At 41.3% G+C, this 15564-nt stretch overlaps 2 protein-coding genes across 8 annotated transcripts in view; both read right to left on the bottom strand.

The window, feature by feature from the left end:
* The window catches only part of dner (delta/notch-like EGF repeat containing), a 43871-nt gene extending 33083 nt beyond the window's left edge, over positions 1-10788 (bottom strand). Inside the window, exon 1 of the mRNA XM_020618217.1 lies at positions 10169-10788. Within this exon, the coding sequence (XP_020473873.1) occupies positions 10169-10498 (330 nt within the window). The 5' untranslated portion in view covers positions 10499-10788. The remainder of the gene's footprint in view (positions 1-10168) is intronic.
* Positions 10789-12865: 2077 nt separating this feature from the next.
* The window catches only part of trip12 (thyroid hormone receptor interactor 12), a 27674-nt gene continuing 24975 nt past the window's right edge, over positions 12866-15564 (bottom strand). For all 7 annotated transcript variants that reach the window (XM_020618182.1, XM_020618187.1, XM_020618188.1 and 4 more), the window contains 3 exons: positions 15423-15517; positions 14857-14960; positions 12866-14334 (listed from right to left, as the gene is read on the bottom strand). In XM_020618182.1, coding sequence (XP_020473838.1) covers positions 14138-14334; positions 14857-14960; positions 15423-15517 — 396 coding nt within the window. In that variant the 3' untranslated portion in view covers positions 12866-14137. The remainder of the gene's footprint in view (positions 14335-14856; positions 14961-15422; positions 15518-15564) is intronic.

Genomic DNA, 15564 nt, shown 5'->3' with positions numbered 1-15564 from the left:
TAGATCATGCTTGCTTTGTGATTTGTGCATCCAAAGGGTGTAATATCAGCAATAATAGCAGAAATAAATGTCTTTCTTTTCAGGAGAAAGACAATATACTGCAACATAAAAGTCTGGCCACAGCTGATAGAGATGAATGTCAGTCTGTGCCGCGATCTACGAGCTGGCTGTTTGCTCTGACCTACATATGCAGACAGTTCCTTGCAAAACAACATATCCACTGTATGACAAAAGTGACACCTGCTGCTGACATGATTCAACTGGTGCTGGCATAAAACAAAATAGTCTCATCCTCTTAGTCTTTAAAGACTAAGGGGATGAGTTCCAGGTCGCGTCTTGTGGTTTTAAATAGGTGTGTAACGAGTTAAAATAAATAAAACCCCTCTTTGCTTCATGTCAGGAGAAAATGGGTCTGGAGTTGGTCCGGCTGCCACTGGGAATTAGTCACTGAAATGCTGGAAGTGGAACATCCTCTTGTCTTTGTCACCAAAAGAACCGATGTAAATTATCACCCCTCATTTCACCTGCCTCTTGGGGACACAGGGAGGCTGTTGTGCACAGGAATAAAAACCTGGACAAAACAGCAATGTGAAAAAGATGTCATACTGTACCTTGTGTGCTTAATGTGGGCCATTTGTTCTGTCTCCTTTCTGAGTGCAAATTGCCCCGGTAAGGTGCACAGGAAGTAGATATGACATTATCTGCTCAGTGTTAGGCACTTTCCACCTGTTGATCTTTTGGCTCCTCTCGTCATCACTCTGTTGCTATGGAGACCCTAGAAAAGGAATGGGGGGAGGGGCATAGCAATGAAAGCAGGGCTTCATAGTGGGAGGTGGCACTGAACATGTATCATCGCTCTCCTCTCACCAACCTTGTCCCTAAAATGTGTTTAGAAGCCAGTGAAAATGTAGCTTTTCATTCTGTTCGAGCAGCTCTGGACCACCTGGCTGTGATTTACAGCACGGCCTACAGAACACACTTCAGTGATGACAGGAAGGATGATCTGAACCGACAAACCAAATATCTTTTTTTTCTGAGCAGAGCTGAGTTTGGTTTCCTACATAAAGGAAATTTGTCTTTTTTTTGTCAAAGACAACAACTGAAAGACTGAAACCAACAATGCGTCTCTCAGTATATTGAGGCTCCCACTTTCAAGCCCAGTGGTTCCAACTAAAGACAAATTTAAAAATAGGGCACAGACATATACATCTTTAAAAATGTTAAGCATATCCTACAACAGCTGGACAACATTGAGCAAATGTTATTCAAACTGAAATTGCATTTAATAGGGACTACTTTCAGCTGCGAATCAATCCACCTTTGTGTCTGGTGTTCTTTACAGAATATTTCCAGAGATAAGACCGTGTACAGTATATGGGATTGAGTCAATATAAACATCAATCCCCATGTTCATTATAATGAAAGAACTTCAATACCCAGTGCAACAGTATGGCTCACTGACTAATTGATTTGAATGATTAATTAAATGATTTGATGTTTTTAGCTAATTGTTAGGTATTTTTATTCAGATAGATACTCTATGTATTAGAAATGTTTAGTGGAGACAGGATGTCTAGTTAGACTGTTAAATGCTTAGTCATGCTTATGAGTTTCTACAGGGTACATCTGGTCAAGGATAACTAGAGAGAAGAGTTGATGACCGTCAGCAGACAGGGTGTTCAATATTATTATTATGACGTGTATAACTGTAGCCTTAGCTATAATATGTTCTTATGTTTAATGTCACGACATGTTACTAGAGGTCGTGAGAATGTTTTTAGCTACACACCACTTAATCAACAGACACACACACACATTGATTTGCTTCATGTTTTGACTACTGCTATGACCAGCTGCAAAGCTGGCAACAGAGACGTCTCGGTTGACGTTTCTGTGTAGTATGGGGCTAGCCCAACCGAAGAGATATAATGTACAGGCCTGGTGGGTTCAGGGTCTTTCATCTTACATCTGCCTGCGTGCAGTTTGGAGGTGCAAGATACCTGAGCGTGTAATGTTAATTTTACCTGTGATCCTTTGAATAAATCAGCACTGTTTTGAAGTTACTTGGACTGTCTAGTCTCTCAGAGTTAGCAATGGTAACAAGAACCAAAGACCAACAGCTGTTTTTGGATAATGGAGCTGTATGGTTCAGAAAAACAAGATATGGATAGTTATTCTTTGGCTACAACGACAGTATTTATTAGTATCAAGTCATTGTTGGTTTGAAAAAAAAAAAGTACATTTACCCCTCAGCTGTCACCATTTGTATTTTAATGCTGATTCAGTTCCAAAAACATCTTCCCATCTCCCCATCGATGTTTTGAAACTGAAAAACTGAGCTGAATTCTGGTAGAATAAACAGTAAAACAACAAAATCCTCTGGCTTTTCCAGACTTTCCAAATGATATTAGACCCAGTGGATCTATCAATTGGCAGACAGGCCCAGCTGTTAATACGAGCTAATCTCTGTGTCTAATGCCCGAGGCTGGTGACTGTGCCCTGCTCCTCTCTCTGTCAGAGGTGCTCTACTGGTCCTGAAGGGATTTTTTTGGATTAAGCTGGCATTTATTGTCTACATCTAGGAGATGTTCACGACACACACCAGTACACACACACACACACACGCTACAGCATGCTGGGTTGTCTCCCAATTGGCTACATTAAATAACATATTGTCAAGTCAACTTAACAGACAAGGTTTGTGCATCTGGGGAAGAGGCAGCAGGAGTCAGGTCTGCATCTGTTAGTGAGTCACTGTCTTTCCTGGAGAAAAGGAAGGCATCAGAGCAGAGGATCAGGCATCCTGCTGCCAGTCATCCTCTACACACAAACATTTGTACAGATCAGAGTCTATGTGATGAAATCCGTTTCCCCACTAGTGTATATTCCCTTGAGCCCTAAACCTGACTAGTTATGTCTGCAATGCCTAACCATGGCCTAATCTGGGCCCTCAGACCAACCAATGCAGTGCAAGCACTTTTCAAAAGGAGAAAGCTTAGAAATATCTACAGCTGTATAACTGTGTATGTAAAAAGTCATTTTGGGGGCCAGCGACTAAACCCAAAACAAAAACAATATGAGTGTAGGAGGGAGAAGTTGAGACTGAGCCACAAGACATAAGAACATAAACATATGATACATTTTTTTAGGTTTACTATTTAATTAGTATAGGCCCAAGAAAGTGCAGGTGTTGCCAGGGTAACAATAAATCCATCCATTAGCTATATCACCTAGAGCAGGGGTTTCAACTACTTGTGACCCAGGGACCACCATTCTGACTAAGAAATAACCTGAGGACCACTGTTGTTGGGTGGATAGACCAGATTTTAATCCTGAAAGTCACCTTGGTCAGTTGAAGCAATATGTAACTTAATGCCTGGTTCAGACTAGATAATTTTTAAAACCTGATATGATGATGATTATAGAGTCACACATTCTTGGACAAGAAACATGACAGACTACACACTGGTACCTGGCAGAGCACAGCCTGAGCTTGTTCATGACTTGGAGGTGCCAGGGCAAAAGCATAAAAAGGGGGTTGGGGGGATGACAACTGTGGACCCATCTGTTGGCTGTCCTTCATGGATAACTTGAAATAGCAGTTAAAAACAAGCATTTTAAGCCAGAAGTAAAACTGAAAACTAGCTGGCTAGCCCGGATAGGGCAGCTACCTCACCAAACCAACTGTGAAAGTCAATATACTAACATTAGCTGTATCACTGTGATATTTAATGAGCACGATTTGGTCCAATATGCTGAGAATGTTGTGATCAGAAGAACAATCTGTGCTCCTGTTGGTCAGTGTCGGCCCACAACGTCATAGACAATGAAAAGAATTCAGCATTCAGATGCTAGACTTTGTGTCGGGATGTCATGAGGCATCCCAGATGCAGTGTCAGTTTTCGTTTATTATGACACACTATACGAGATAAAACATCAATTGTTGATCTGGCTGTTATTGGGGTTAAATCCCATAGTCTGATCCAGGCACATGCCGTAGCGCTAGCATGAAACTCCAAGTCAATCCACTCTGCTCTGTCCAGCACTCCCTCTCCTCCTCCACTGTGCTCCAGTCTGAGTCTGGGTCACAGGAGGCCTTGACAGCACCTCGCCACATTAAGACAGGTTTTGGAGCAGATTTCTACAATATAAAAATTTGAAATATGTAGCTTTAACCTAACCTGCATGTCTTTGGACTGTGGGAGGAAGCCAGAGTATCTGGAGAAAACCCACACAGGCACAGGGAGAACATGCAAACTGCAACGCACAAACAGCAGTTCTTATTTATAAGAAGATTTTCATTTACTTCATTCTTATAGTAGGGCTCAGTCTCATTTTGGTAAAACATTTTCTTTGAAGCCACATACATTGTGTAATTGTTGTGATAATGGTTCTTTTGTACAGTCAGATGGGTTTAAGATATTCTTACATTCATTCAGGCTGACACTGTGTTCATGTCAGTCAGTTTCTGTTTGGAATTAGTGGGCGCACACACACACACACACACACACCACGCGATTGTTGTTATTAGCTGACAACAGCAGGAGTAGGTAATATAATTTTGTTAATCCTATCACCATGGCACCATTTTTGTGTTCAGTTTCTCTGCCAGTACTTGAGATAACTGTGGACACAAACTAATTGGTTACACAGGAGAATGTTCACATTCTTACTGTAACCTACAAAGACCTGGTCATTTTGTCTCTAACGGGGAAAACAGCTCTCATTGAGTGCAATATCTCTGAGCAGAGAGCACGGACACACATATGGTACATATACAAGCGAGCTATGCTGTGCTCATACAAACATTCAGACATACACAAAAACAAGCACGTGTCATCAGAAACACATGCCTCCCTCCTGCAACATATTGTATGTTGACAGCAACAACAAGTCGCATCATTAGAAGCGACACTACCGCAATGTCACCAGAGAAGGGGGTTATTATGGCTGTGAATAACCACTGATTAAGAGCTGCTCTGCCCTGTTTTTTTACCTTTATGGCATGAATGCTCAAACCATCATGTGACTCGCTGCTCCATTAAAGATAAAAATAACATCGAGGACAGACAGAAAGCAATTTTTAAAAGTACCTCAGCTAAACCAATGGGAGAAACCTTTTTTTTTTTTTTAGCATCCAGGACAGACAGGGAAGTTTCACTACCAAGTCAAGGAAAATTTAATTCTCAGTGACGGAAATAAGAGCTCTGTTCAAGATGAGTTGCCACAATAAAATTGACAGAAAAGAAAAGAAATATGGACTGTTTATCAATAAGGTGACTGCAAACTACTGTATGTATTTCAAACTTAACCGTTTTCATAGGCCTCAAAATTAGATGCACCATTAATGGTAACTAGAACAGGCTAGAATTAGAAGGTAGACGCCAGGAATTTCTCTTGGCACCATGTAAACAGGACAAACACATCCGATTCTTTATGAACATTGTACCATATTATGTGTAATGTTCACCCGTAAACTCTTGTGTCCCGAGTCTTCTTCAATCAACTGAGAACAAAGGTCAACAAATTCCTTTCACTGTAGCGATCAATAGAGCACAAATGGTTAGTGCTGAATGGCTCGTGACCAACTTCTGGATCATCCATATGCATCAGGCCTCACTGATCATACCCCTGGTGCGCTTCCCACAGATCAAAAGGCCAGGTGTTGTATGATATGGAAATGACCAAAGCGATTGGCCACAAGCTCTTCTGTCCAAAGGCAGCATGTCCGCCTCATAACATCTAAGCACACCAACAAGAATAACACTAATAAAAGCTCAAATTATTTATTTTGCTTATGGGCTGCTGTGTCAAAGGTATCGGCAGGATTATGCACAGCCTGTTACCAAAGGAACATCCTCTGCTTTCATGAGTTTTATTAAACCATCTTTAACTACTTGAGGATGCAGTGAGTCCTTGAAAACTTTATTGCAATAATGTTTGCATGTGACGGTTGTCACAGGCAGCCTAATTTGAAGAAGAATTAAATATGATTTCTGCTCAACACCTTTTAAAACAGACCGCTAATGAAAGGATCTCAGATGTACAGTAAAGTTTCTCAAGTGTCTCATTGCATTTCCACTTTAACATTTAATTAACAACTTCACTGCATGTGCCACTGAGTCTTGTGAAAATACCAAGTGTGAACTCATTTAACTTGTTTCTAATGCAAATGAAGTTATTTTCAGAATTTGGTAAATGACCTATTCCACTAAGTTTTTCAAATCTTTTTGAAATTAAATTATTTAAGAGTCAACATCCATCTTCTTCAACAAGCACTGATCCTGGAGATGGTTAGCTAAAGCCCAGCACAAAGACCGGTTCTGTTTAAAAGTAAAATCTGTGTATCAGAACTTTTAAAAGCTCATTAATGAAACTATTATATTTGGTTTGTTAAATCTTTGCCAAACACATAAAAATGGCATCACAAAATATCAAATTTCTTCCTTAAATGTTGTTACACAGAGTCGTTGGTGGTAGAAAAGGAAAAACATTTGGTGACTCACATATGATGATGCTTATAAAACAGAGAGGAGTGAGAAAGCAGCCTTAAGTGTGGAGAGAAGGAACAGTGGAGATCTAAACTTTCAGCCGAGGTCTGAAAAAACCCCAGAACAACAATAAGCCTCCAGTCCATCCCATCTCTGACATACTCTGTGCGTACTTGTCAACTTTCAGAAAGAACTATCTGCTGCAGAAACAGTTGAATTCCTTCAAGTCTTTCACCACCTTCAGTCCCACATACCCTCTCCAAAACACAGTAACAAATTAGAATTAATTACTGCCTCCACAAACCAGTCAAGTGCCTGTTTTCTGCATCAGTATACTCATAAGAATGAATTGATCCCTAGTGGGAAATTCACAAGCTAATCAGCAGTAATTCAAATTATAAGTACTGTATATAAGGCAGTTAATTAGCTCCACCTTTACCAGCTGCAACATTAAAGTGACAAAAATCATATACATCAATGTAAAATGTGCTAATAATGATTAGTTTTACTTTTGGTACTTTCAGTATATTTCAGTACTAACACATTTAAGTAACATTTTGAATCTAGTACTTTTACTTTTAAGAAATTATTTTTACATTGTAGTATTGCTACTTTTACTTTAGTAAATAATCCGAGTACTTCTTCCACCACTGATTGCAGAGGACTGACAAATTTCTCACATTGTCCTTGAATCCAAATTTGAATCCTCGGCTGTTGCTGGTGTTTATAATGTTGTGACTGCGAACTTAAGTTCATTCTCTAAATCCTGCTGTGATCCATTGCTTTCATATAGCTGAATGGCTGAGCAACCCAGAAAGAGCTTCCTGGACTTGTTTCATAACAAATGACTGTTTTGAGCTGCCACAGCCCTACTGTGCTACAGAGCAAGTCACCAAATCCATCAATGTGCACAACAGGCCTTTCAATAATGAATAAGATAGAGGCTGAGAAGCTAATCGCTCACTGAAATGCCAGTGGTGGTGAATTCCAACAGGACAGCTTATAAGACACCATCCAGAGAAGGTGTCGGCTGATATTAAAACCCTGAATCTAACAAGTGGACTGTATTCCCCCTGCTGTTGAGGTCTGTACTTAGTCAGGATTGGGATTAGCAATTTAACCAGAGTCTTAAAAAAATAATAATAAAATATCCTGAAATCAACAGGCATGAAGCTATTATTCAAGTTTAGTTTTACAGATTCAGATCAGTTTTTCCTTTAATCCTGCTTTGAGAAACGTGCTCCAGGTTTGACACAAAGATTGAGATAAGAGACCAGTGAGGGAGAGAGAATATGACACTGGTTTACAATAGCATTTCTTCACTGAGCTCCAAAACCAAGAGTTTATTCTTTTTAAGAAGTGATCCATAGTTTCTTCCCCTCAGTGACCTCCTGCCTTTTACTTCACACTCTAATCCCTCCTTCTCTTTTCCTCTAATTTATTTCTCCTCCTTCATTCCCTTCCTCTCTCTTGTCCTTCAGTCTGTCCACCTCCTCCCTCCCTGGACCATCTGCGTGGTGACGCATTTAGAAGACAGGGGATGCAAACCAGAACCGAGCTCAGCCAATCACATCATTTACCAAATCTCAGTTTCCATGGAGAAGAAACAACCGGCAAGAGGGAAGCCGAGGGGGGGAATAATAATCAATGATTCCCCTTGAGCACAGCTTGGGGGCCATGTTGGACCTGAGCTTTGGCACATCAAGGCAATGAAGATGGAGTGGATATTGTGGTCTCAGAATTTCACAGCAGCAGAGTTTTTTTTTCCTCAACATACAAAATATGACTGAACATTTCCTTCCGCCCTGCGTGAATTGTCCTGCCTCAGCTCAGGCTGGGTGACAACATCATCTTGCTCTGAGATTTGTATGGCACAGAGTGGATATGAAGCAGGCTGCAGAGGCAACAAGAATGAAACCAGGACAGCAAAAGTGATGGTGCTCCATGAAATGCCAAATACTCCATAAAACGGTTTGAGTCTCATCTGCACACCACCAGACTCAATTGTCTACACCTGCCATTGTCACATAAACTAGCATGCATACGCAAGATAAACAAAAATGAATATGCACATGTAAACATTAAGGGGGATATGGCTGCCACCTGTCGGTGATTCTGCTGAAGTTCACCCAGTCACCTTGCTGTTTTCCCCCTGTGATGCTACAGCGGCCTCATTCATCCTCTCTGCAGCTGCGAGCGGATGCTCTCCTTAACCCCAGCATGACTCAGAGGCCGGCGTGTCTGGTGAGCCTATTGCTAATATAAATACAGTCTTTATATTGTAGAAGGAACTCCAAGCAATCCAGTGGACCCAGGTTTATGTGGAGAACAACAAAGTGTTAAATTAAAATTGAAGTACGTTGTTTCAGGAAATGTCTTTGAATAGACACAAGTGTAGTAAAAGCCAGAATGTGCAGGTCAACGTCTGGGACATATACAGTAACGTATGGTGGTGGTTTATGTCCAATACACATAACATCACCTAGTCAAATCACACTCTAATGGAGTGCTGCAAACCAAGTCCAGCAGTGTAATTCGGCTGAAACAATCCTGCACGGTCTAATATTTTAGCATCAGACATTCATAACTTTTTCACTTATGCTGTGAACAAACCATCAAAGAGCAGCAAAAACCTAACCTCCTTGGTGGAGGTAACAAGAAGAAGAGCCTGAGAAGTGGTTGAAAGCCAGTAATTGGACCCTTTCTATTTGCTGACTTGGCTTACCTGTAACATTACATGGAGTAAAAACTGATATATCAACTACATCTCATGCAAAATGGCAAACAGACAACTAGTTTTAAGCAGATGGACATAAATAACTTAATATAACATGTTGTGAAACCTGCAATTGAGCTGTATGTCATTCAAGCCTGCCCAGATGTTCCAGTTAATGAACGCAGTGTTCAGACTGGTTATTTCACCTGATAATCCAAGATGATTCACCCACATTTGACTTTTTAACAGTCAGAGCATGAAACACCATAATAATGCACTAAAACTACAACAGGGTCCATTGTAACTCTGTGGTATTGTTGGTTTGCAGAGAGAAACAAAACTAGCGACATGGTACATCCAAACAACTCCCATCTGACACACAAACATACTATCACATCTTTTACCCGCATCTCACTGCTGCCACTCTTCCTTCCTGTTGCCACAGCAACGCGGCGCTCGTCTCAGTGTCTGCGTGACAGCACATGCTCCCATTAAAAAAACATCAGCAGAGAGCAGGAGCACACTTTCACATACTGCCACACATGCAAATCAAAACATGGTTCAAGGTGAACACCGTGGTTTCGGCAGAACAGTGATGGGAAGCAGAAGTGATATTTCCCAAAAGAAAAAACATGTAATGATACCAGGGACTCCGATTTGCTCAACAAAAAAAAAAAAACTAACTCCAAACTGAAATAACTGCTATCAAGATAAAAATAAAAAGCAAATACAGTTTTTTATTCGTTGCTTTATAAAAGTATTTAACATGTGAACTGAAGCCTGTTTTCTCTGCATGATGCAATTTTGTCTAAAGAAGCTTAAAGAACAAGATAACCACACAAACAGGCATGTACATACATCCAACTCCTGTTTTCCAAAAGCTAAGGAATAAAGCTGCAAACATGCAGGGACAGCATTGTTTAAACAGGACGATAACATTAAAAACAAAATGTGTTCATACCTCACAGTTGCGTCCCGTGAAGCCCTGGCTGCAGGTGCAGGTGTACTTCCAGGTGTCCTCTGGCCTCCCAGTGGCGGGGAGGGTCAGGCAGAAGCCCCCATTGAGGCAGGGCCGGCCGTCACAAGGGTCCGGACGAGGTGTGGCCTGGGTCAGGGTGGGCTCAGCCGGGGCCGGGGTGTCTGGGGCCAGCAGGAACGGGGAAGGGATGGCCCCGATGTCGCTGCTGCTGAGAAGGAGGAGGAGGAGAAGCAGGGGGGAGGTGAAGCTTCGTACAGTCAGAGTGGGATAGGAGCGGAGAACTGCCGGCACACTGCACACATTCATCTTCATCCTCTTTGTCTTGTTTCTTTTCTTCTCTCTTTTGTTAATCGTCTTTCTCTTGCTTCCTGAGAGCTACCGTTCGTGCTGGCTACGCTCAGCCAGCAAGTGAGAGATGTGTGAGCGACTGTGTGCGAGAGAAAGGATGCTGAGCCTCAGCTGTGCGCAGAGAGAATGACTGAGAGGAGACTGGCTGATGGTGGTGAGGCTGAGGGAGAGAAGGTAGGGATGCGGGAGGAGAAGGGGAGGGCACTCGGCTCCTTTTTCTCTCTGAGTCACAGTGATGATGAAGGCTGACGACACTCTCACACACACACACACCATCCACCAACACCTCTGCCTTCATACACACACCCCCTCTCTCTTTTCTCGCAGACACACTGTGCAGAGTAGCGGAGGAGCTCTGCACCTCCTCATTTAGAGTCTCATCATTCACAACCTCTCCTTGGAGCCAGCCTTGCAACAAGGTTGAAAGGAAGGAGGGAGGATGCTGCAGTTGGGGAAGACAAACAAGGAGGAGGAGCAGCAGGGGTGGTGGAGAAAATCCTCATTAGCCTTGTCTCAAGATGAACTGTTTTCCAGTGATAACAGCCAGCATCCAAAACCACAGGTGCAGTTTTAATTGAGTACACAAAACCTCTCGTCTGATGCACTGCTTTGTTAAAAGTCCTACAGCACGTGGTCACCGAGGTTTCCATTTGACTTAATAACCTATTACATAGCATTGGTTTGTCAAGGACACAGAACATTAAAGGGTAAATCCACAAAATATACATGTCAAAGTCATAATACTGATCACAGTAGTGTGAAGTAATCTGTGAAGACAGCTGTATAATGTACAGCACCAAAACAAATTATTTACCTTTTATTTTGTTACAACATTGTCATGATTGATTTGGTTTCGCTTTAACACTGATCAACCAAAAGTCTCATGTCAAAGAGAAAGCAGACCTCTACAAAATAAGTCTAAATTAGATAAAAATTTAAGACAAAGTAGCTGGCTGCATAAATATTCAAACCCTTTAAAAGTGACTCACCTGAGTCGTCACTGGTGCAGCCAAATGGCTTTAGAAGTCATACAAACACACCTGCATGTGGAAGGTCTAACTGGTGAATCAGTATCCTGCCAACTACACCATGAAGACAAAAGAACACTCGAAGCAAATCTGTGAAAAGGTTCTTGAAAAGCGCAAGTCAAAAGATGGATAGAAGAACATTTCCAAGTCACTGAACATCCCTTGAACTAAATCCTTAAAAAATGGAAGGAATAGGGGCCAAGCTTGAGTCTGGCCATCCTCAAAAACTGATTGATGGTGCAAGAAAGGGACTAGTGAGGGAGGCCACCAACACACACATGACTTCCAACAGGGGGGTACTTTTTAATAGGCATTTGTTTTGTGGCTCCTCTGTTAAAGACAAGATTGCTCAAGCGGCACCACCTGAAAAATTTGTTACTCAGTATGGGGCTTAGGGCGTGAAAAACAGATTTATAATAAAAATCCAAACTTGCGGTGCAGAGTTTAAAAGATGAGGGCTTTTAGAAATGAGGTGAATTTGAGTTGCATTATGGGAAATGTAGTATCAAGGATTTAATGGGGAGAGCTAAAACCATACTAGGGACATAAATTCAGAATATCTCTTGTGCCAGTCCAATACTAAAAGGCTGTGAATCTTTAATTTGTAAAAATGTGTAATCCCCCCCAAAAAAACCCCACTTCAACAGCACTGCTCTACTACGCTTCAATGAGAAGAAGCACAAGTTTAGTAGGTTCTTTTTTGTCTATTAGAATCTAGATGCAGTTGTTGGCTTTGCACTCTGACCTCAACTTTTCCATTTGTACGAGTATTCCCACAGTGCAGTAAATCTGTCACGCCACTGCAGTCTGTTCACTGAACCCAGGTACTGCAGAACACCACAAACTCAAAGAAGCATGTTGCTGGTTGAGCTAATGGAAAAACCAGCATGCAGAACACCGAGACTCCTCTTAGATGACACAAAAAATATTTGCTTACAATAAACGTGAACAGAAACAAACAGAAAATCCATGTGGGTCTTCAAGTGTTACTGAAAACAGTACCACAAAAAAAAAAAAAAAAAAAAATTGTGATGATTAAAACATTGTGTTGTTAAAGGTACTCCTAAGCTCGTTTTTAAGTTTTGAAAAACAGTGGTAGGTAAACATCCAGCATCTTTGTTCAACTCTGCTGAGACCTGAACAGTTTAGGACTACAGCATCAGGATTTGTCCTGTAAAATTTATCTGATTAATAATCAGCTTTACAACTGAAAACTGCTCAAATCTACAAGTAAAAATGATCATTAACATTAAAGTGACAAAACAAAGAAAGGATGGACAAATAAAACTAACAGTGAACAAAGATGAGTCAAACAGTTACTTTATTTATGTTCAGGTAAAAACATGAACCTGATGCAGTAAATTATTGCAGATCTTAGAAACCAGCACATGAACGATTGGGCCAGGAGAGCATACAGTGGCGCCCTCCCCTGGCCACAGACTGCAGGTGCACGCCACGGTTTGTTCCAAGCCAGCAGTGCAAAGAAAAAAAATAATCAACTACAGCAAGAAAATGAAGACAATATAGAAAATTAAAAAAAGAAAAAGGTAAAGCAGACATTCCCACCTCAAACAGGGTGTGAAACTGCAAATAAACTTTATTCTGTAAATGAACTTGAAATGCTATCTGCCCATGAAAAGGTAAAATGAGACCAGCCAAATTTTGTGCCCAGCTACATTAATTGTGTTGATGGTTGCTCAGAGCTTGGTCTACCAAGATAAACCTACATCTTCGGTAGGGCCCAACAAAAAGACACCAACACTATCAAAATAAGAGCAAAATAAATTTACCTGATCAACACACTTGTTACAACTCTCCATTTGAGCTGAAGCTCTTTATAATAAAGGAGGCCAGAACGCAATCTCAACCTGGGTAGAGGGGGAAAAAAATACAACCCAAAAAAAAAAAGATAATATGCGCATCATCACTACCCGCATTCAACCAATGGCAACTCTCATATCAACAACTTCAAGCAAAGACACATGGGGGGGAAAGCCGAACCAAAATGCAACATACAACCTGGGGCCAATATAATACAGAAGAAAATGCAAACAGACGAACTGAGGGGAAGAGACATGAGAACAAAGAGCTATTCTATCAAATGTGTAGAATGAGCAAAGTCTGCAAATTTGTCTGTACAAATGATCTTTGGAGCTAAAGTAAACCTAGCTTGCTTGATGGACCCCCCTCCCCGACGCCCAGTGACACTGTCCACTGCTTGAGAGAGAGAGAGAGAGATGTCCCTTTTTTAAATATCACATAGCAATGCAGTTTAAAATGTCACCCAGCTGTTTTCATTACTCAACTAATGATATAAGTTTAACTCTCTCTTTTTTATATTTTAAGTTCTGTGAGTCATGGAACACCTTTCCTTTTTTTTATCTTTTTTTTATATTTTTTGAGAGACAGGGGGCAGCAAATATATATTTAAAGTCTTAATTTTTCTGCAAGCTGCTTTCTTTAACAAGAAGGCTGTACATGTAGCCTTAATGTATGTGATTACAAAAAAACTAAGAAGGAAGTCATGATCTCATCTGTCGCTGTAGAAGGCATTTGAATGTGAGATGTGGAGAGATCAGGAAAGGTGAAAAGACTGCTGGCCCTCGCGAGCTGCAATCAACAGTTTCTCTCGCATGATCTCTATGCTGGAATAGTCAGGCAGCTTCAGGTAGTTGACACAGGTCATGACTGAGGGGAGGAAGTCATCTGGGTTCTCTGTCGACTCAAATGTCTTCCTCACAATTGTCAGAGGGGGGTTCAGGCTCCGGAAACCTGAGAGACACAAACGCCACCAGGGTGAGTGTGCAGCAAATGTACACAAATGTGCAAATGGTTTGGAGGGACGTCTTTTTTTTTTTTTATATACTGAAAAAGAAACTTAGAAATGAGATTCATCTCAGGCAAGTTCTGAAGTGTGTTTTTGCTATCATTTCTAAGTGGCTTTATAAATGTTTTTCAGTATGGAAAGCTGAGATGATATCCAAAATCAACATGTATTTCATTTTTGTATTAAAACTTGATATTCTGACTCAGTTTGACTTCTCTCTTTGTACCTCCCATTCAACTCTCCTGCATCTCCTTGGAGACTCTTTGCCCATCTCTTTGTCCAGGGAACTTCCAAGTCTACTGAAGAGACTATAACCTGTACTTTTCTGATCTCTAAGGAGCAGTAAAAATTTTATTCCACCTCCCTATGTAATGCTAATCCCATCTGAATGGAATTTAATTTTAGCCCGATGTTTGACTAAAGCTGGTGCTCATTCCTAAATAAGAAGTGTGTATGAAGTGAATCACCTCCAACGGGCAGTCTTGGGCTTCCTGTGACAAACTGCAGGAAGAGTCTCTGCTGTTCAGCATCAAAGCTGCTCAACACCTCAAACAGGAACCGAACTGCACGGCTGCAGAAAAATTAGATGAAACACACAAACACAGTGCCTTAACACTAAGGTTTACCTGTACGGTGCCATTTAATGAGTAAGAAAGAAGCATGAACCCAAATGTTACGGTGCTCCACATTGAAATGGTCAGGTAAGGGTTTCTAGTTTTTGATGGTGGAAAACTGGTACAACCAGCCACTAACACCGCAGCAGTGCTGACTAAGGGGGTAGTACAATGGTCAGCGCTGGACATAACGGTTAACTGGACATGGCGTTTCAGATGAGACTCTGCAAGGGCTACCTCAGGTGACACAAAGTAATGTCATCCCGCTGTTACAGTGCACTATGAAATGCTGAGGTTCACAATAATTTTGGTAAACATCAAGCCTCAACACAGATAAACTAAGGGGAAAAAAGCTAAATGACTAAGGTTTACATGACTGTGTTTTGAGGCACCGGTTATTTCAGACTCAAGGGCCTCACCTGTCATGTGTGTATCCGTGGTCCGGCCGACAGCACTCCATCAATGTCTTGACGTCCCATGTCTCTGATTTACTGCCACACAGCAACTGGTCAAGCTACAGCAGGAGAGGAAAGAGAGTGAGCAATTAAAGAGGGTAAAACA

The sequence above is a fragment of the Monopterus albus genome, unplaced genomic scaffold (genome assembly GCF_001952655.1).
Source record: "Monopterus albus unplaced genomic scaffold, M_albus_1.0 scaffold202.1, whole genome shotgun sequence".
Classification (NCBI taxonomy): Eukaryota; Metazoa; Chordata; class Actinopteri; order Synbranchiformes; family Synbranchidae; genus Monopterus; species Monopterus albus.
This window is presented reverse-complemented; position numbering and strand designations above follow the sequence as displayed.